This window comes from Pelophylax lessonae (assembly GCF_965119305.1).
Source record: "Pelophylax lessonae genome assembly, chromosome: 13".
Classification (NCBI taxonomy): domain Eukaryota; kingdom Metazoa; phylum Chordata; class Amphibia; order Anura; family Ranidae; genus Pelophylax; species Pelophylax lessonae.
The window spans coordinates 109207759-109229126 of record NC_138780.1 but is presented as its reverse complement, the minus strand read 5'-3'; the positions used below and the strand labels follow the sequence as shown (position 1 = coordinate 109229126).

Sequence of the window (21368 nt, the reverse complement as noted above, 5' to 3'; positions counted from 1 at the left end):
GCTTTTAAAGCGGAGTTCCAGACTCAAAATAAAATAAAAAAAAAAAAAAAAAAAAAAACACGATTTTGGGCCATCAGCTTGCTGAGGGAAACCTGAAAGAGAAATGGATAGTGCCGATTTTTATTTATTGGTCACTTACCTTATTATAGAAGAAAATATACTCACCTTCCTTCCACTTCCTCCCTCTGCTGCCGCGGCCCGCGTGTCACTTCCAGTTTGCAATGATTCCTGGGAGCTGAACGTCATCGCTCACAGGAATCAATGCGCCTGCACCGGCCCCGCTCGTCACTACCGGTGCAGGTGCAGCATTCACTGCTAAACAGCTTCTGGGCATGCCCAGAAGCTGTGCAGGGATTCCGTGCCTGCACCAGAAGTGAAGAGCGGGGCCGGTGCAGTGCGCTGTGGGACTCCGACGTCACGGAAGAGTACACGAAGAGGGACGCTGCGGCTTCAGCTGCCCACACCTGAGATGGCAGCGCTGGAGAAGAAATTTTCAAGGTAAGTATTTCTTCTTACAGGTAAGTGCGACCCGGGACAGTTCGGAGGCTATCCATTATGGAATGTACTAGCCCTGACTGTCCTGGGGGTATTTTTAGCTCAAATTGGCCCGAGGCCGGAACTCCGATTTAACTTCTCCACAACCTGTCTGGTGTGTTTCTTGGCCTTCATAATGCTGTTTGTTCACTAAGGTTCTCTAACAAACCTCCGAGGGCTTCATAGAACAACTGTATTTATACTGAGATTAAATTACACACAGGTGGACTCTATTTACTAACTAGGTGACTGAATACAAACGCATGACATACTTTTCAGATATTTGTAAAAAAAATTGAAAACCATTTATAATTTTCCTTCCACTTCACAATTATGTGCCACTTTGTGTTGGTCTGTCACATTAAAAAAAAAAAAGTCAAGGTGTATGAATAGTGTGTGTGTGTGTGTGTGTGTGTGTCCACACTCAGTATCTCACGAATCTATCTCAACATTGTTTGTAAATATATACACATGCCAGGGTGCTAGGGGTAACCCTGGACTCTGCACTGTCCTTTCAAGCTCACATCCAATCCCTGTCCAAATCATGCCGCCTTAACCTCCGCAACATCGCTAGAATACGGCCCTTTTTAACCAATGACACCACCAAGCTTTTAATTCACTCCCCGGTTATCTCTCGCCTCGACTATTGCAACTCCCTCCTCATTGGATTACCCTTACATAGATTATCCCCCCTTCAATCCATAATGAATGCTGCTGCAAGACTTATCCACCTTACCAACCGTTCAGTGTCCTCCACCCCTCTCTGCCAATCCCTTCACTGGCTTCCACTCACCCAACTAATAAAATTCAAAGTGCTAACAATAGTTTACAAAGCCATCCACAACTCTGCCCCCAGCTACATCACTAACCTGCTCTCAAAATATCAACCAAGCCGCTCTATTCGGTCCTCCCAAGACCTCCTGCTCTCTAGCTCCCTTGTCACCTCTTCCCATGCTCGCCTCCAGGATCTCTCCAGAGCTTCTCCCATTCTTTGGAACACTCTACCCCAATCTGTCCGACTGTCCCCTAATCTACCCATCTTTAGACGATCCCTGAAAACCCTTCTCTTTAAAGAAGCCTACCCGGCTACTAACTAATAACACTGTTTCACTTGCTCCATCAGCCCATCCCCCACAGCTACCCTGTTTCCCTGAAAATAAGCCCTACCCCGAAAATAAGTCCTAGTATGATTTTCAGGGATGGCTGCAATATAAGCCCTACCACAAAAATAAGCCCTAGTAAAATCCTTAATCTCAGCCCCTCCCTCTGCAGTATTTGGAGAGGGAAAGTAGAGCTCCGGAGGGTCACATGAGAGCCTAGCGGCGCTGTAAAGAAGGTATTTTCCACAATAAAGTTACAAAAAGGAGACACCCTGCACATTAAATAATCTTTTTACAAAATCGATTACATCATTTAACAATGACTTTATCCAAGGTTTATTTTTGGGATTACAGATTGTCATAATGCTGACTCCTGAGCTGACAGAGGGAGAGAACTTTTTTTTTTTTTTAACATTCTATTGTTTTATTCCAGGTTTTTAGAACATAGAGAGGGCAAAATGACACAGCACAAGCACTGTGCTGTCTATCATGCTTTAAAGGATCAGCATATTTATTTTAGGGTTACAATCACTTTAAGATAGTCATTGTACATACCGTAAATAAATAAGACATCCCCTGAAAATAAGCCCTAGTGTGTTTTTTGCAGCCAAAATTAATATAAGACCCGGTCTTATTTTCGGGGAAACACGGGTATTACCTTTTGTATCAATTGACCCTCCCTTTTAGATTGTAAGCTCTAACGAGCAGGGCCCTCTGATTCCTTTTGTTCCAAATTGTATTGTAACTGTAATGTCTGCCTTCATTTTGTTAAGCGCTGCGCAAACTGTTGGCGCTATATAAATCCTGTATAATAATAATATCTTTTCATGTGACAACACTGAAGAAATGCCACTTTGCATCAATGTAAAGTAGTGAGTGTACAGCTGGTATAACATTGTAGATTTGCTGTCCCCCTCAAAAAAAAAAAAAAAAAAAAAAAAACACTCACTCAACACAGCCATTCATGTCTAAACCGCTGGCAACAAAAGTGAGTACACCCCTGAAAGAAAATGTCCAAATTGGGCCCAATTAGCCATTTTTTAACCCTGGTGTCATCCGACTCGTTAAATGTTACAAGGTCTCAGATGTGAATGGGGAGATGGTGTGTTAAATGTGGCGTAATCGCTCTCACTCTCTCATACTGGTCATATATGACATACTGAACAGAGCATGATCCTCTCCTTTTAGAGACCGGACTGCAGGGCAGTATTCCAACGTGATAACGACCCCAAACACACCTCCAAGACGACCACTGCCTTGCTAAAGAAGCTGAGGGTAAAAGTGATGGACTGGCCAAGCATGTCTCCAGACCTAAACCCTATTGAGCATCTGTGGGGCATCCTCAAATGGAAGGTGGAGGAGCGGAAGGTCTCTAACATCCACCATCTCTGTGATGTCATCACAGAGGAGTGGAAGCAAACTCCAGTGGCAACCTGTGAAGCTCTGGTGAACTCCATGCTCAAGAGAGTTAAAAGGCAGTGCTGGTAAATAATGGTGGCCACACAAAATATTAACACTTTGGGCCCAGTTTGGACATTTTCACTTAGGGGTGTACCCACCTTTGTTGCCAGCGGTTTAGACAATAATGGCTGTGTGTGGAGTTATTTTAAGGGGACAGCAAATGTACACTGTTATACAAGCTGTACACTCACTACTTTACATTGTAGCAAAGTGTCATTTCTTCAGTGTCGTCACATGAAAAGATATAATAAAATATTTACAAAAAATGTGAGGGGTGTACTCACTTTTGGGAGTGAAATTATATATTTTATATACACACACACACACAAAAGTATTGGGACACCTGCATTTACATGAACTTTAATGGTATCCCATTAAAAAAAATGTGTGTTAGAGTTGGACTTTACATTGCCATGTAAAGTACATCTAAATCTCCATTTTCACAGATACAGCGGAAAAGTGAGCATTGGCAGCCCAGCCCAACACAGGTGGTGTATTACCAGGTCATAATAAAAAAAAAAGCCAAAAAAAAAAAATTACTACAGTCACAGCATCTAAGGAATTGGTCAGTGGCAATGCATACAATTTTGGTCTTGGTTTTAGATACACCTTTAAAATTTGCAGCCAGCCAGATTTCTCAAACAATAACTTTGTCCCTAGTATTAATTAGGACAAATTAGGGGGTTCTACACATAATCTGCACATAATGTTACCAATGTCTCTATTGAAATAGGAAGATAGTGGATCATGTGACTCAATTTAAGATTATTATTATATTTTGTGTGTGCGTGTGAAGTTTTTAATGCATGTACCAGGTATCCTACATTGAAATTTTGGAGTCTTGACTATTGCTTTAAGATTTTACAGATTCTATTTTTATAGCAAATGTTGCATCTTTCCTAAATATCTAGTGACATTAAAAGTGTACATTTTAGTTACTTTTAAATACTGCCTTCTATACAGTTGCACTGTAATGCAGGTTTCAGGCTTTGTCCCAGAAGGTGGGAATTTGAAGCACTATCTAATAATCATTGAAAGGAAATGTTACACAATAAGGACTTTGATCATGTTTACATTACTTGAGAAGTCCAACACTTACACTAGAAATATCTAATTTAAGCGAGATGAACTCTTACCTGCACTTACAAATGGACTTTCAACTGGAGAAGAGGGAGCCTCCAACTTGTTCCCGGGAACTGACAATTCTTGTGAGTTTGCTAGTCTCCAGCCAATGTTTTGAGAACGAGCGCTAGAAGAAGGATAACCTGAGTTCTAGAAGGAATCCAAAATTATTTGTCAGTAAAAAAGCAGCATGTCCTACCAAAAAGCTGACCTCTAGACAAATAACGTAAAACATCAGCTTTCTACTCCAAGCTCCAGAAGTACCACAGAATAAGGGACAGTCTTCCATCAATACAAATGTACAGGAAACTATTTTTAGAACAATTACAAAATTGTACGTTTTCTCGTAACACTTTTTGCTCACAATCACCAAGGCAACAAAGTACATGCAGAACTTTGTCCCAACTTTCTAGCTTGTGTCATTGCTCAGATAGCATGGTCAACAGCACCCCCCCCCCCCCCAACACTTTTCAGGTTTTAAAAGGCTTAAAAAGGCAGGTAAGCCACTGGCTTCTGCTGCGCTCAATCAAATCCTGATGTGTATAAAGAATATATGTGCGCAGGATCAGTTATGTGAATAAGCTGCTACCTTAGAACCAAATGGGGATAAAGAATAAAGGAAAGAAATCAGGTGCGCTAAAATTCACTTGTGTCACAAGTCAGGAAATAGGTATGACACTAGACACTACGACATTCTAGTGTCATACCCATTTCCTGACTTGTGACACAAGTGAATTTTAGCGCACCTGATTTCTTTCCTTTGCTCAATCAAATCCTGCCAGGAGGGCGAGGGGGACAGGGACAAGCCACGCTGTGTGTCTATGGTCAAGCTCGGGAGTGAGCTTGCATATCTGCTCTCATAACAGAATAAGAGGAGTCAAGATAATCGACAGGGGTCTCCAGAGAATGAGGTGTGGGGCCCCTCTGTGCAATACAATTGCACAGAGCAGGAGAGTACAACATGTTATTTGATTTTTTTTTTTATTTAAAAAAGGCCTTTAATATAATACTGAAATTACTAATCGACTTCAACAATTATGAAAATAGTTAACTATTTCCATAATCGATTAGTTGGCCTGCATACAGAATGAATTTGTTTACATATCAGAAAATACAGTGCAGCACACATGCAGCTCAGTATACCTATTCACACGTCTGTATACACAGTGCAACACACACACACACACTATACAACAGCTCAGTTCACCATTCATACACGTCAGTATACACAGTGCCGAACACATACAGCTCAGCAAGCCATCCCTACACATCAGTATACACAGTACAGCACACATACAGCTCAGTACACTGTTCATGCAGGTCAGTAAGTGTCTGAGAACTTGTGAATGTGAGAGGAGCAATGTCTCGTGAGAGGAGCAATGTCTCGTGAGAGGAGCAATGTCTCGTGAGAGGAGCAATGTCTCGTGAGAGGAGCAATGTCTCGTGAGATATGTAGTTCTAGGTAAGAGAAGGAAGTGAGTGATTCTAAAAAAGCCAGAACTTTATTTCACCTTGTTATAGGGGTACATTATACTATACTAATGGCGCTTTTCCACTGCATGGAACCGTACCGGTTCGGCACGCTTTTGTGCTTTTCCACTGCTGGTACCGCATGGTATAGTGTCGGAACGGTTTGGTACGGTACGGTATAGGTTTGCTTTTCCACTGCATGGAACCGAACGGTACGGTTCTGAAAAAACAGTACCTACTCGATTGTGGTTCCAACAGGTACCAAACTGGTACCATATCCCACAATCCTTTGCATGCAGTCACTACTAGCCACTGATTGGTCAGAGAATCCCACCCACCCCGTTGTTATCCCACCCACTTAACTTTAGTGGAAAAGCAAACCTATACCGTACCGTACCGTACCGAACCGTTCCGACACTATACCATGCGGTACCAGCAGTGGGAAAAGCAAACCGGGCCAAGCAGGGCCGAGTAGAGCCGAGCTGGTACTAGCCAGTACTTGCAGTGGAAAAGTGCCATAAGCGGTTTGCTGTGGGGGCACTCAACAGGAGGGAGGGGCCAGGAGAGCCGAAGAATGACCCAAGAAGAAGAGGAGGATCGGGCTGCTCAGTGTAAAACCACTGCATAGAGCAGGCAAGTATAAAACAGTTTTTTTTTTTTTTTGTTAAAAATAACAGACTTTAGTATCACTTTAACATGTTCCTGAAGATGAACTTATCCTTTTAACACTTTCACAGCCACTTTTGTGTTTTTTTTGCACACATTTAAAAAATAATTTTAGGCCTGAAGATTACATAAAACTCCCAAAACATTTTTTTCTAAAAGCAGACACTAGAGAATGAAATAGTGGTAGTTTCATTTTTTTTCTTTAATCTTTTTAATGTCACATATTACCGCAAATTTTTAGTAATAAAAAACACATTAAAAATATAATTTTAGAGGGAACAAAAACACAATAAGTTACCCATTTTACTGGTAAAATATAAAAGCAGAGGATGAGTAAATAGCTACCCAACATGTCAAACCTTAACCATGTCAGTATCCCATATTTTCCATAGGCAACTCTTTAAAAAAAAAAACCTATAGGTCATCAGTTTATTGTTAGGAAGGTGGTCTGGTGCTAGAATTAATGCTCTCATTTATGTGCTTGGGTGTACAATTAAACTTTTTTTTCCAATCACATAAGGGACAAAGTGATATATACAAGTTCTCTTAAAACACTTAAGGACCAAAAGGTTTCGCTGCTTAACCACTTGCCGACCGCCGCACGACTATTAACTGCGGCAGTCAGCCCCCTACAGTCAAAGCAACAAAGCCCCACTTCGCTTGCCCCCGCCGCTCTTGGGTGTGCTTCCCCAGCCCCGCTTATGATCTGATTGGGTTCAGAACCGATCAGTCATCAGGTCCAGGCCAATGATTTTTGGCCTGGACCTGTTTATCTGTCCTGCCCAATCAGATACTGCCTGTGCAATGTAAACACAGGCACAGAAAAGACCTGCTCTCTCCCTCCCCAAATCCTTTTTGGAATCATCGAGAGAAGAGAGCGGATCTGAACTGTGAGTACTGCACCAAACACCCATACACACCTAGGCTAAGCACATTTAACCCCTACACCCCCTGTCACAACACACACTGTATACAGTATATAGCATTTTCCTATATACCCGTATAAGTGTGACTTGTGACCTTAGGATAGCCGCCACCCCCCTCCCCCAATAAAGATTAAACCCCCTGATCCCCCCCAGTTAACCCCCTCCCCCCATCATACTGCACAGTTAGTGCTAGCGAGTTAGTTTCTGTCCCAAGGAGGTTTAGGGTCCCGCCAACCCCCCCCCCCCCCAATAAAGATTTAATCACCTGATCACCCCCAGTTAACCCCTTCATTGCCCTGTCACTTTTATAGTGTACAGTTTTTTTTCTGATCACTATTAGTGTTACAGGTGACAGTGTTAGCATTAATCTAAGATAGCGCAGATCCCCGGCACATGTTAGAAATAACCCCTTGATTACCACATACACACTTCCATTACTAGTATAGTGTTTGAATAGATCAATATCTGATTAGAACTATACTAGCGTCCCCATAGTTTAGGGTTCCCAAAACGCGGTGTTTGCACGATCAGCTCTGATTCCTGCCAGCAACTGAGTTTATCCCCTTCGCCCAGCCCACCCCACCCCACCCAGGCAAGTGTAGTAAAAAAAAAAACACAAAACACACAAAGCCGCTGTGTTAGCAGAGTCAGGCCTGATCCCTGCTAGCATTAGCAGTTTTTTTTGGTAGCAGTTGAAATAGTCCTTGACAACCAGGTGCTTTTTTTACCTGCGAGTTACACTACTGTACCGGTAAATTTAGTTGCTAAACTGACCAAAACGGTGGTACAGTAGTGCAGAGGCTTACAGTATACTGACCATGTCAGATGAGAGCGATCGGGAAGCCTCACTGGCAGAATCAGGGTCAGTATACGAACCTGAAGAAAGCAGCGGCTCCCTGACAGATCGCTCCGACGACGGATGGGTCCCTGTTAGAAACCAGGCGTACCCGATCCCATTCTGGAGTTGCAGAGATCGCAGAGTGCTCATATGGAGCAGAGTGTCGGTACTAGTGCCGCTCAGCCTTCTGGTGAACTGGCAAGCACCAGCGGCCTAGTACACCTTGGACCTAGTACAACCAGCACTGCAGTAACACTTGGTGACGTGGAGAGTCCCATAAGTGCAGTTGAAGCTGGTGCAGTGGCTTAGCACAAGTAGTGGCCCGCAGCCACTGCGTATTCGAAGACAGGCCCGTAGAAGCTCATAGTGCCCTCCCTGATGCGCTGGCATATCCTGATTGGCAACCCACTGATACTACAGCACCCGTACTCCCTTCCCCCCCAATTTTACTCTGCTGAATTTTTATGAGCTGTTTTTCATGGAAGATCTTTTCAGATCTATTGTGGACCAAACTAATTTATACACTGGTCAATTCATCGCCGCCAACCCAAATTCGCCCCTTGCCAGACAATTCGGCTGGAAACTTGTAACGGTTTCCGAGTTTAAGACGTTTCTGGGCCTTTCCCTCAACATGGGCATAATCAAAAAGAGTGAATTGCGGGTATATTGGTCCACTAGCCCAATTCACCATATGCGCATGTACTCTGCCTCCATGTCCAGGGCAAGATACGAGCAAATTCTGCAATTTATGCATTTCAACGACAATGAAAATCGGTCGTCCTCGGGGAGACCCTGAATATGATCGGCTCCACAAAATTCGACCCCTCGTAGACCACTTCAATCAGTGGTTTGCAGCCTTGTTTACCCCCCAACAAATTGTCTGCGTTGACGAGTTCCTGATCACGTTTACTGGCCGCTTTGCTATGAAACAGTATCTCCCCAGCAAGCGTGCCAGATACGGGGTCAAACTGTATAAGCGGTGGGACAGGGCCACAGGCTATACAGTTAGTTTCCGGGTCTACGAGGGAAAAGATAGCTCTGTGGAGCCCCCCCAACTGCCCAGACTTCATAGGGAGCAGCGGCAAGATAAGTTTGGGACTTGGTGTCACCCTTATCCGGAAAGGGGTACCATTTCTACATGGACAATTTTTACACACGCGTGCCACTATTTAGTCACCTACTCGAGTTACAAATTGGCACATGTGGCACCGTGCGACCTAATCGCCGGGGCTTCCACCAACGGCTTGTAAATTCCCGTCTTAGTCGGGGGGAGAGAGCCTGCTTGAAAAACGGACAAATTTCTTGCAGTGAAGTGGATGGATACATGGAATGTTTTTGTTCTGTCCTCCCTTCACGCAGACATGACGGTCCAAATTACTATGCCCTGCTGGTGTTATGGAGAAACCCCTCTGTGTCCACGACTATATCCTTAATATGGGAGGGGTGGACCTTAACGACCAGCTTTTGGCGCCGTACTTAGTTGCCCGTAAAGCCAGACGATGGTACAAAAAAGTGTCTGTTTATTTCAATTGGCTATGCTGAATGCCTTTGTACTATACAGAGCGTCAGGACGAACCGGATCCTTCCGAGAATTCCAGGAAGAGATCATCAATGCCTACCTGTACACAGGTGTTCCTGCCCAACTTCCCCTTCCAGATGCAGTGAGCCGGCTGCATGAGAGGCATTTTTTCACATGTCCTCCAGAGTACCCCTACCCAAAGACACTTCCAAAGAAGAGGTCGTGTCTGTAGCAGGCGCGGATTTAGGCGCGACACCCATTATTATTGACCAACCTGGTCTCTGCATCGGGGAAGGATTTGAACGCTACCACACACTAGTGGAGTATTAGTGTAGGGTACAGCACACTAACACAGGGTCTCGAAAGATGTTCGATGGTTATCGACATTTTGAGAGACCCTAAGCTGGAAAGTTGCAGTTCAGAAAAAAATATAAAAAAAAAAAAAAAAGTTACAAAACCTTTTTTTAATGTTCTTCTACTCTTCCTACTGTACATTGTTTTTCATTATTTTTTGAACATGTTTCCCTTGCAGGTACTCGTCGGCTGCCACACTGATTTTATATATTCTGACACGCTTTTGCGCTCAGCATACATGGATACCTCTGATGGCAGCGCTGTGGTAGGTTGATTTCACCACTGCAGTTAAAATACCTTTAGGTATACGTGGAATATTGTCACGTATTCCCGCCATTAAGAAGTGGGTTTGGATGTTTGGGCGGTTAATGGTGTGTTTACTGCACAATTTTCCTGCAGAGATTTCTGTAGGTTCTCTTTTTTTCGTTCAGCCCACAGGCTGCATGAAAAAAAAAAAAACCCTACACTATATGCCCAACAAGGACCAGCAATGTACTGGTACCTATAGTGCCAGTAACTTAGTGGCTATAGCAGGAAGTGGGAGTAACAAAAAAGCTTTCCCTGCCTAGTGTCCTACTCCTGCAGGGGGCAGCATAACCCAATGGTCAAGAAGATCTGGAGCTGTGTCCGTCAATGACGAACGAGTTTGCTGTATTTGCCTATAAAGTATAAGCTGGAGTTTGGCCTTAATTTGCTACTGTATTTAAATCTGCTCGTACATCTAACACTCCCCTCAACCAGATTGACAATGCAGTTTTACAAAGGTGCCCCTGTGTGCAGTCATCCAGAGTGGGGGGGCTAATACAGGAAGTGTGTGACCGGCCAGATAAGCAGGTGAAAAATAACAGAAGGAAAAAAAAAATCTAAAAAAGAAAACAAATGCAACCACCATATTTAATGATTGGTAAGCTGCAATATATTACATTTTTGGTTTTGGGTTTAATACATTTTTGCTGAAGCATTGCAGCACAACACACATGCAAGGAAGAAGCAAGCTGCTTTCCATCAGCCTTCACAAAACTTTATTATTCCTGGACTAGACCACAGAAGCGTCTGCTCAGACTAAGCTTTACTCCAACCCGTTTTACCCAAAAAGGGCTTAATCAGAGATCAACACAAACTCATTGGAAGCTATTGTTCTGTGTGTTGAGTAGGGATGCAACGATATTGACGATATCGCAATATCGCGGTGGGAAACGTGTAGGGCTGCTGAATTTAATCGTAGCATCGATGCATCGCGATTCGACCACCCGCGATTCTGCATCAATGCTGCGACCGGCTTTAATCGATGTACTAATGACGTCATGAAGTGCCGCCCTCTCCGCACAGAGATGGCTCTTTAAATTTCATAGCCGCGCCCTCTTTTCCCGCCTCCCGCTGACGTCATCCCCAGCCGCCCGGCAAGAGGAGACACGAGGAGCGAGTGTCACTCCCTGACTCTTGAAGAGAAGGAGATGGACTACGGTGTGTGTGCAGTGTGCACTGTTCTTGTTTACCCTTTACACATGCTCGATCCTTCCAGTAAGCCAACACTGCACTCCTTATTCACATGCAGTAAGACACTTCCCGATCAGCAACTGCACAGATTGGGAAATGTCTCACTGCCAGTGATTACCGGAGTGCAGTGTCGGTTCCTGGCGGGATCGGGCACGTGAGGACTCATCTCTACTCTCGGACACTCAGTCTGCTGCGGGAGACTTGAGTGTCAGAGCGAACATTCCCCGCTCCCACATGCGCGCTAGTCCTCGTCCTCCTCAAGCGAGTGTCTGTCCTGAGACTCCTGACCGTCCTCCAGCAAGTGTCCATGTGTCCACCATCCTCCTCACAAAGGCCTCTGTGGGCAGAGGGAGACCCCCGAGTGAGCGTCCCGGACCCCAACTCCTCCTTGGCTCAGGCGTCTGCAATTTGCAGTGACTGTCATCATCACTGATCAGGTACAAACCTAAGTCTTCAAATGCTATTACAAATTTACAAATGTTGTTGACATGACACTGCCAGGGGGAGCAGCAGAGCCAGATGAGGGGGCAGACAGGGGGAGCACACTGAGTGAGAGGGGGGGCTGGACTATCCATTATGGTCACAGCACCGGTGATTCTCCAACCCAGATATCCCTGAGGAGACCCCCATCCAATGCTATGTATATAATATATATCACATCCCTGAGGAGACCTCCATACACCAGTGTATGGGGGTCTCCTCAGGGATGTGATATATACATGGCAGTGTATGGGGGTCTCCTCAGGGATGTGATATATACATGGCAGTGTATGGGGGTCTCCTCAGGGATGTGATATATACATGGCGGTGTATGGGGGTCTCCTCAGGGATAATCAGGATGTGATATATACATGGCGGTGTATGGAGGTCTCCTCAGGAATGTGATATATACATGGTGGTGTAACACCACCATGTACTGTATATATCACATCCCTGAGGAGACCCCCATACACCGCCATATATATATATATATATATATCACACCCTGGATATCCCTGAGGAGACCCCCATACACCGCCATGTATATATCACATCCCTGAGGAGACCCCCATACACTGCCATGTATATATCACATCCCTGAGGAGACCCCCATACACTGCCATGTATATATCACATCCCTAAGGAGACCCCCTATATGTTTGCAGTGCACTATGGGCTGGGCATGGGCATTGGGCAGTAATCGTGATGCATCGCGGAATCAAATCGTATCGAATCGCTGCACTAATAATCGTAATCGTATTGAATCGTGAGGTAAGTGAAGATGCGCAGCCCTAGAAACGTGTCTCGATATCGTCGTGGTTGGGTTACAATATTTAAAAGGACAGCTGTCCCTCAAAAAGCAAGAGGAATAAACACAGTCCCGCGGAACAAATCATTGTTAACTACATAGACCAGAGTTGAAGGATTTTTTTTACGGTTTTTTTTTTTTTTTTTTCTTGCAATGTAGATATTTTGATCTTTCTGATGAAAAACGTGAACATAAGCTAAATGATAGGTCAGTGTTTTTTTTTTAAAGGCTTTTTGACTGACTATTTTATTTAAGTTAAAGTTATGTTCCTAAATACCAGTTTTAAAAGGCTGCCTTTATTTGCCTTGCACATTTAAACCTGACTTAACTTGATCTTTGTTTGCACTTAAAGGGAATTGCCTATTGTTTGTTTACAATTGTTCTAGCTGCTTCTTAACTTGAACATTGCACAGAAGAATCAGTTATGCAACCAAATATTATACAGAATATTGATGTTCCTGACTACAACTTGCACTTTAAAAGCACTATGTGATCAGTGTTTTATGTTGTCATGGATCCACAAATACAACAATAAATTGTCTGTTGACTGGCAAAAGCAGAATAAAGGTCGGTATTTTTTCGCTATCATCATCACAAACACTATCATGAGCTATTTAACAATACCGTGAGCTTTTCCACAATATCGCAATAAATATCGTACCATGAGGTCAATATCGAAATTGTTCCGTACCGTGAGATTTTGATATCGTTACATCCCTAGTGTTGAGGCACCACTGACAATGGAAAGCATTGTACACTAATAAGGGTGTGCGTTTTTTTTTTTTTTTTTAAGGGTGGTTTGGGTCACTTATTCGTGCAGGAGCCCCTTTTTTTTTTGCAAAAGGAAGGTTCAACAATGGCAGATTATATTTTCTCAAGCTTACTATACCAATAACAGTAAATTACTGACACTGGGAATGTTCTAGACTCCCACGGTACAGTTGCTACTGAGAAGTTACTAGAATCATTATCAGAAGTCCACAAATCTCACCGTACTAGTATCCCTCTACAAACTAATGAACATATTGAAATGGCTTGAGCTGCGATATATTCCTGAAACTTTGCACAAGCTTGCAATTACTATTGGTATTTTTACAATATCATGTTTAAGTAACAACATATTACCAAGTCTTTTGACTCTGCCTTAGTAATTTTTTTAGCCACTTACCACTTCTTTACTACTTTTCCCCAAACTAAAGCGAAGTCTAAGCGATCTGCGTACCATCTCTTTGCGACTTATTTTAGGGGAGAAGCAGCCTGTTTTTCCTGATTCCACCCTGCATGACAAAAAAAGAATTACAAAAACTGGAATCTAGAAAATATATTGGAATCCACCAACAGCATAAAAGTTAACAGAACTCAAATGATTTTACCTTTGTACTTTCCGGTTTTCATACCGCTTGCTGCGCCTCAAGTTACTAGTGCTAGTGAGGTGCTTACTGCCAGAGACAGATGGTGAGAAAGAATTTTCTGATATTTCAAATGGAACACAAGGGCTTCCCTCTGTACGGGCTTGATGGGAAACAAAAAGTAATGACTTAGGCCAAATATATGTAATATTGTGTTTTGACAATATTGTGTTTGACAATATGGTCTGTTTCACTATATCTGAGCAACAGACATACTGTATATACTTAACATACTTGTCAGCCAAGCATATTTAAACATATTAAAAAGGACAGGAAATATTTGTCAAATTACATCTTAATCTCAAGGACTGCACAAAAACCAAGGGACATAAGTTATGTTTGAAGAGTGAATACAATTTGTTTAGGAAGGGATTCTTTAGAATAAAATGCAGTTTAATCAGTGTAAATCCTTACTGCACAAGGAAGCAATAGCCATCGCTAAATTTCTAGTGCTCCAGTGCTGGACCTTCGGTCTCAGCTCCTGTAGCGTAGTGCCTGCTTCTCTCCTCCCCCTGCCCAATCACAGAGCACTTTGTATTTTGTGAATGAACATCAGAGGGGAGGGGGGTAGGTAGTGATGCTGCATGTACTCCCCCGTACTCAGTAAAACAGTCAGTTGCAAAAAAAAAAAAAAAGTCCACAAGGTGGCATGAACCTCATTCAGCTTAACTTACAGTAAGCCAGAACATTTTACAAATTGTGCTGAATTCCTGGAGTTCAGCTTTAAATGTAATGTATCAATGTTCTGTTTTAATTGTCTCCCAGAGGCTCCCCACCTCCCTTAATGCTAAAATTGGCAATAGTTTGCCTAAGGAAGGGAGTTTGATTTCCTCTGAACCAAAATTTCCAGGAGCTGCAAGAGGATGAACTTGGTAGTTTTTTTTTTCAACGTTATCTGACTATATTAACACAACTACTTACCAGAAGATGGTGTGGATCCACCACCAAATAGAGTACTCGGTAGCAGCTCAAACGTAAGATTCTGTTTTATAGATTTTCTTTTCTTGTTTGAAATTCCCTGCACAGAATCCAAAGGAAGTTTTCTTTTGGTGCTTGGAGTAAGGATTAAAGGTGTCACCATGGAGCTAAAAACTAGAATGGACAAAAAGCAAAAATAGTTTATTTTTTTGCAACAATGAGAAATGTCAAAGCATTGGGTCCCAACCAGGGTTTGTACAAGGGCATTCAGAGGTATGTGTAAAAACTGAATAATGGCAGACTGTAAATTGATAATAGGACTGTAAACAGTGTCACTTGGACACTAGACTACGGCAGCGCAGGTCTAGGCAAGCAAGAGCAGAAATATCTGAGGTCCCCTTCCTCTGGCTCAAGTTCCATCCATCGACAGCAATCACAGCAATCTCCCACCTGCTCTGCAGGTGTCTGTGTCTACCCTTGAGTCTGTGCAGCAGTGACCTGCCAAGTTGCTGGGGCCACATTGGGCATTTTAAAACAGCCTCCCAGGGCACTGCAGAACTTTGGGAGAAGACCCTCATTGTGCTTGAGTGCTTACTGATGACAGATGACTTACTTACAATGACAGACTACTGCGCTGCTGTATCATTCTGCTAGTGCCTGCCACAGCCAAGTAGCAATTCCCTCCCCATAAAGCATTTGCTGACAAAGCCAGAGGCACCCTATGCCTAAAGGATAACCTAGAGAGAAGATAATACAAAGTGTTCCTGTTGAAGTTGGTTGAGTACCATTACACTAAAGCCATCCATAGAGCGAAACCTGGCCAGTTCAGCAGGGACTGGCTGAATTTCAATTCACGTATGGCAAGAGTGCTTGTACAGAAGCAGATCTTGCAATTTTTGCCACTCAATCAGCACTGCTGGCTATAGCTGGCAGCAACAATCAGTGTATTCTAACGGCCGGGACGTTTTTTGTTCAACACAAAAAAGGAATCATCTATGGGCTGCCTAAATCTGTGATTTAAAGCGATACTAAAAGGTCATTTTTTTCTCCCTAATAGAACACACGTTATACTTACTCTGTGCAGTGTTTTTTTTTTTTACAGAGCAGCCCAGATCCTCCTCTTACGGGTCCCTCTTCGGTGCTCCCGGCCCCTACTTCCTGTCGAGTGCCCCCACAGCAAGCAGCTTGCTATTTAGGGCACCCGAGCCGAGCTGCGATTCCATGTGTTACCGATGGCACCGCTGTTGTGTCCCAGCCAATCAGGAGGGAAACTCCCAGACGGCCGAGGCGCTCGTGTACATCGCTGGATAGAGATGGGGTTCAGGTAAGTATTGGGGGGGGGGGGGGCTGCTGCACACACAGGTTTATTATCTTAATGCATAGAATGCATTAAGTTAAAAACGCTTCTGCCTTTACAACCCTTTTAGGGCTGTAAACTACCTTACTAGTCGATTATTTTATAATCACATTATTGCCCCATTTACAATTGCAACAAAGAAAATGAAATAACAGGAAATATTACAAACATTTTGCGAATATGAAGTGTACAATTTATGGAAATTGGTTGCCAAGGGGTACGAAAGTGAAAAAAGGTTGGGAACCACTGCTGTAAAGCATAATGTAAGGCTGCAAAATATTAGACATATTAGAAGTAGATCCAACTCTAAAGTAACTTGATTAGCCTGCTGAAAGTGTTAAAAGCATCTTCCAAGCATAGAATTTAGGAAGCAAGCAAGATAATACACAAAAGGGTTTATTTATAATGTAAATGCAAGGTTCACAAAGATTCTCTCTGGTGGTAAATCAGTTGTCATTTAAAAAGACATGGAAGATTCCTCCACAGAGAATGTTTGCTATATGTTGGATTTAGTGATTTATAAATATGCCCCCAAGTGTTTTGCATTCTACTGCAGCGTCAGGAAAAAAAAAAAAAAAAAAAATGAATTGAAAAGGTTTCAGGTACATTCAAAATATAATTTCATTTTAACTATATAAAATTATCTCCTTAAACATACACTTACAAAAGCAAACTGAGTACAGTAAATATTTTATGAAAAAAAAGTTACGAAGCAATGGATAAAAGGCGGTGAAAGCCAGTATTGAAATGTAAATGAAACCCTTCCAGTTTATAGTGAACAGGTCTTAAAGGCAATCCATGCATGAAAAGTATAAATGTGGCTTGCATTGTGACCATTAGTTAGTAAATACCTACCAGTCCTGTCTGTCTGGGGTGTGGAAGTAGGTGTTCTATTAGTTTTAAGTTTATTCAGTGCTCCACTAACAAAATCTGAAATGCAAGACATGAACTAAATAGTCTTCCAAGAAATTTAAAGTAAAGTAGACTACAGGGGTCACATAATGTAAGTCATTTCACAGATGCACCATCAAATCCCATTGTATACTCCCTCTGCCAATTAAGTAAAAGCTATAAATTCTGTTTTCCTAATGGTGGTAAAACTGGGGGTAGTTAAGCAAGAATAGTGTTTCCATAAAACACAGGTTCTCAAACCCATCTCTACAAGCCTTCCTGGGTATCCTCTCACATTTAAGCAGCTCCCAGCAATTCAAGAAAGGAAAACTGCAGCAACACCTGCATGGGGTACAGGACTCTAAACCTTGCAAAAAAAAAAAAAAAAAAAAAAATTATATCCCACGCTTTTCCCTGAAAAGTGCATCAATTAAGATCACTGCTCAGATGCGATTGCTGTTGATTGAAGCACAGTGCACAAGGTGTGTCAGACCACTGAGTTCTATGTTGAGCAGTGGCCCATGTCTCTTGCATGCTTCAGGTCTATTTCAATCCGTATGGAGATTTGTAAATATAATGGACATTGCAACACTATCTTTTTGTCAACAGATATCTTTGAAGTGCTGAAGAGGGTGTCATGTCTGTTTTGCTCTCTGCAGTCAGGAAGTTTTCAGGGGGACTGGAGTAAGCGCTGTTTCAATTGTATTTTTAGGGCGATTATGGTTTAAACCCTTGGGAAAGGGTTACAATCTTGTCTTCTTGTAGGTGCAAGACATGACTATCCAATCAGTTAGGAAGCTGGAGGCTTTTTATCTTTATAGAGAACCCAGGGAGTCAAGAGTTGCCAGTTTCCCTGGTCTTTCAAGGCCATAGTAAAGCTCCCCATCTGCTCAATCTCCATGATCCTGACAAACCATTGCGTTTTTAAAGCGGTAGATAAATCTGGTACAATGTTTATTTTTTAGGAGCCCCCGGCATGCAAATACAGCCCTAAAAATTTCCACTCGCCTTCTCGAATTTGGCGAGTGGAAATTAGTGGAGGGAGAGTGTGGAGCAAGGGCGGGCTGGGTTGACAGTTTCCTGGCTGATCGGCTCTGACATAAGTGATGCAGCCATCAGAGCGGCCCAGAGGGGGTCTCCTTGCCCCCCCCCCCCCCCCGGGCCTCTCTAATACCCTATAAAAAAGGCCACACCGCATCTGCTAGAAGTGATCAGCCAGGCAACTGTCAGGAAGACTCGCGGCTGGATCACACAGAGCGGGATCTCCCGCTGTGACACAGCTTGTATATAAATAGCTGGCCCCTATCAAACAAGGTCCCGCCTCCTGGACTGGCTACTATGATAGATAGCATACTGGTTCAATACTGGTCCAGGAGCTATCCTGGATATTCATATACAAGCCGTGTTTCAAGGGAGATCCCCGCTCTGTGTGATCCGGCTGCCAGATCCTCCCGATTCTTCCCTGCTGCATGGATGGGCACTGATGAGGCTGCACTGATGGCCACTTATGAGGCGGCAATGATGGGTACTGATGAAGCTGCACTAATGAGGTGGCACTCTTAGGCTGCACTGATAGGGACTGATAGGCTGCACTGGTGGCCCCTGATGAGGCAGCACTGAGGCCGCACTGATAAGGCAGCACTAATAAACATTTAACAGTGTCATTTCATGAGAATTTATGAGAGCGTGTTTGGGGGCGGGGCAGGGTAGGAGTTGGCACGTCCCCGATGCTTTCATCTTCACTTAGGTCTTCCTTCTGGGTTCCCTGTCTTCAGCCAAGTGAATTTATTAGACCATGATGATGTAACTCCCGCACATGCACGCAGAAGTCACATCGCTGGCGCACAGATCAGGGGCCGTAAATCTACACTGAGCTGCGCATGCGCGGCTTAGTGTACATGATGGCTGACAGGCAGGAGGAAGCTTTTATGACAGAAGAGACGGACAGGGTCTCAGAGTATTATAATAATAATATTTTCTAAAATACACATTTTTTATTATTAACTTACCTGCTCTGTGCAATGGATCCTCCTCTTCTGGAGTCCGTTGCTGGTGCTCCGGGGCTTCTCCTATTCTGTTTGCGCCATCATAGCAAGATGCTTGTTATGGGTGTTCGATTCTGAGCTGGGCTGTGTGCATCCATAGATACATACACATACAGCACAGCTCAGCCTCATGCCACAGCATGGCTCAGCCTCACCCCCCATTAACAGGATTTGATTGACCACTATGGGAGCCTATGGATCCCATGGTTTCCTCCCTCCCTGCATTCAAAAGACAGAGGCGAGAGCCACTACAGACAGGCACAACGCTGGGGACTCAAAAATTTGGGGGGAGGGGGCAATACTGTTACCGAGACATTTTTTACCATAATGCAGGAAAAAATCAATGAAGGTAAAAAAAAAAATGTCTAGCATTTAAAACCACTTTAGGAAGGTGTTTTAGATGAGTTTTTATTTCTTTTGATGGATAAAGGGGTATCATACAGCAGGTATGTTGCTTTGTTTCCTTGCAAGGAACGTACCTCTAACTAGTTGTAACTATTTGTTTTTAAGTGGTTCCAAAGGCTCAAGTTTTTTTACCTTATTGTATCCTCTGCATTAAAGTAAAAAACCCCTCCCAGCTTCCCCTTATATTTACCTTAGCCCAATCTCAATCCAGCAATGTGCATGAGAGCAGAAGCTCTCTAGGGTGTCTCTCTACTCCCTGAGAATGGAGGTGATGGCGCTGCTTATATTATAAAGTGCAATTAGGTAGATATAAATATGTAAACATGTATCATCAGATGACTTGTATATAGAAAAGACTATGGCAAATGGCCACAAGGTGGCGAAGTGCAATGTGCAAAAGGTGCTGAGATAAATAAATATGTGTGTATATAAAATAGTGATAAAAAAATATATAAATAATCAGCAAGATGAATATAGCATAAACAGCATTAAATAGATCAATAAATGAATAATATAAAGTGAATCAAAAATCGCAATGATAAATTATTAAAATAGTGTGGGAAAACATTAACCAGTCCAGGTGAATGTGCAAATATACAGGGGAGTGTTATACAAAGTGCACCATGAAGTGATATTAATAATTAATATATAAAATAAGTCCGTGGACAGGGATTGTGCAAAAACAATGAATGTGCGGGAAACTTTTTTTCCAAAGTGCAGCAATAAGTGATGGTCAGTCAATTCATATATTGGAATAAATCCATAAATAGGCGAGTATACCCAGTGAGATAGGTAGGCAGTGACTTACGGTGATCCCCAAGGTGGGTGACTGGTGAGCTGCAAAATGGCTACTGATGAAAAACCTACTCACCAGATGTACCCACCCCACACAGGGGTATAGAGCGGGTAATGGAGATATGCCTCGCTGGTCTTTACTCTGTGTGGTGGTTCCCTTCCTGGGGGAGAATGATATGGGGTCCGCGGGGTGTCACAGGCAGACTTGTATAAAGTACTCGAAATTTCTACTTGAGTAAAAGTACAAGTGCTCGATCAAAAAGTGACTTGAGTAGAAGTGGAAGTGCTCACAGAAAAAGTTACTTAAGTAGAAGTACTAAAGTATTCAACATTTTTTTTACTTAAGTATTGCAAGTAGTTTTTTCAAAAAATTTGCTACTTAAGTACTAAAAGTAAAAAGTACCAGTAGTTTTGAAAAAAAATTTCTACTCAAGTACTGAAAGTAGAAGTACAAGTACTGTGTTATGTAGTTATTAAAGAAAGAAGTCAAAAGTTTGAACATCATATTGTTTTTTATTATTTCAAATGATTTATTCAAATGATTAACCTGTGTTTGTTAGTAGTTTCTTGATGCACTTTAAGCACTGTAGCACCATTTATTTGTTTGTTTCATATTTTCTTTTTATTGGAAAGATTTGGTATAGCAGCTTTTATTATACACAGCCTTTATTTTCGTATGCGCTGATTTACAAATGACATTATACACATTTTTTTGAGCTTTATGCAACCTGTCATCTACTGTTCTGGCAGTGGTAATTTTTTTAAAAGTAACG

The 21368-nt window shown here is 42.8% G+C and overlaps 1 protein-coding gene across 4 annotated transcripts in view; it reads right to left on the bottom strand.

Moving 5' to 3' along the window:
- Positions 1 to 21368, bottom strand: part of LOC309569603 (rho GTPase-activating protein 11A-like) — a 54680-nt gene that overhangs the window by 9246 nt on the left and 24066 nt on the right. Inside the window, exons 7-11 of one of the 4 annotated variants that reach the window (XM_082275487.1) lie at positions 17315 to 17389; positions 15106 to 15276; positions 14149 to 14287; positions 13940 to 14052; positions 4232 to 4360 (exon numbers count right to left, since the gene is read on the bottom strand). In XM_082275487.1, coding sequence (XP_082131613.1) covers positions 4232 to 4360; positions 13940 to 14052; positions 14149 to 14287; positions 15106 to 15276; positions 17315 to 17389 — 627 coding nt within the window. Of the gene's footprint in view, positions 1 to 4231; positions 4368 to 13939; positions 14053 to 14148; positions 14288 to 15105; positions 15277 to 17314; positions 17390 to 21368 lie in introns of all 4 variants that reach the window. The other 3 variants (XM_082275486.1, XM_082275489.1, XM_082275488.1) reach the window with 3 other exon arrangements.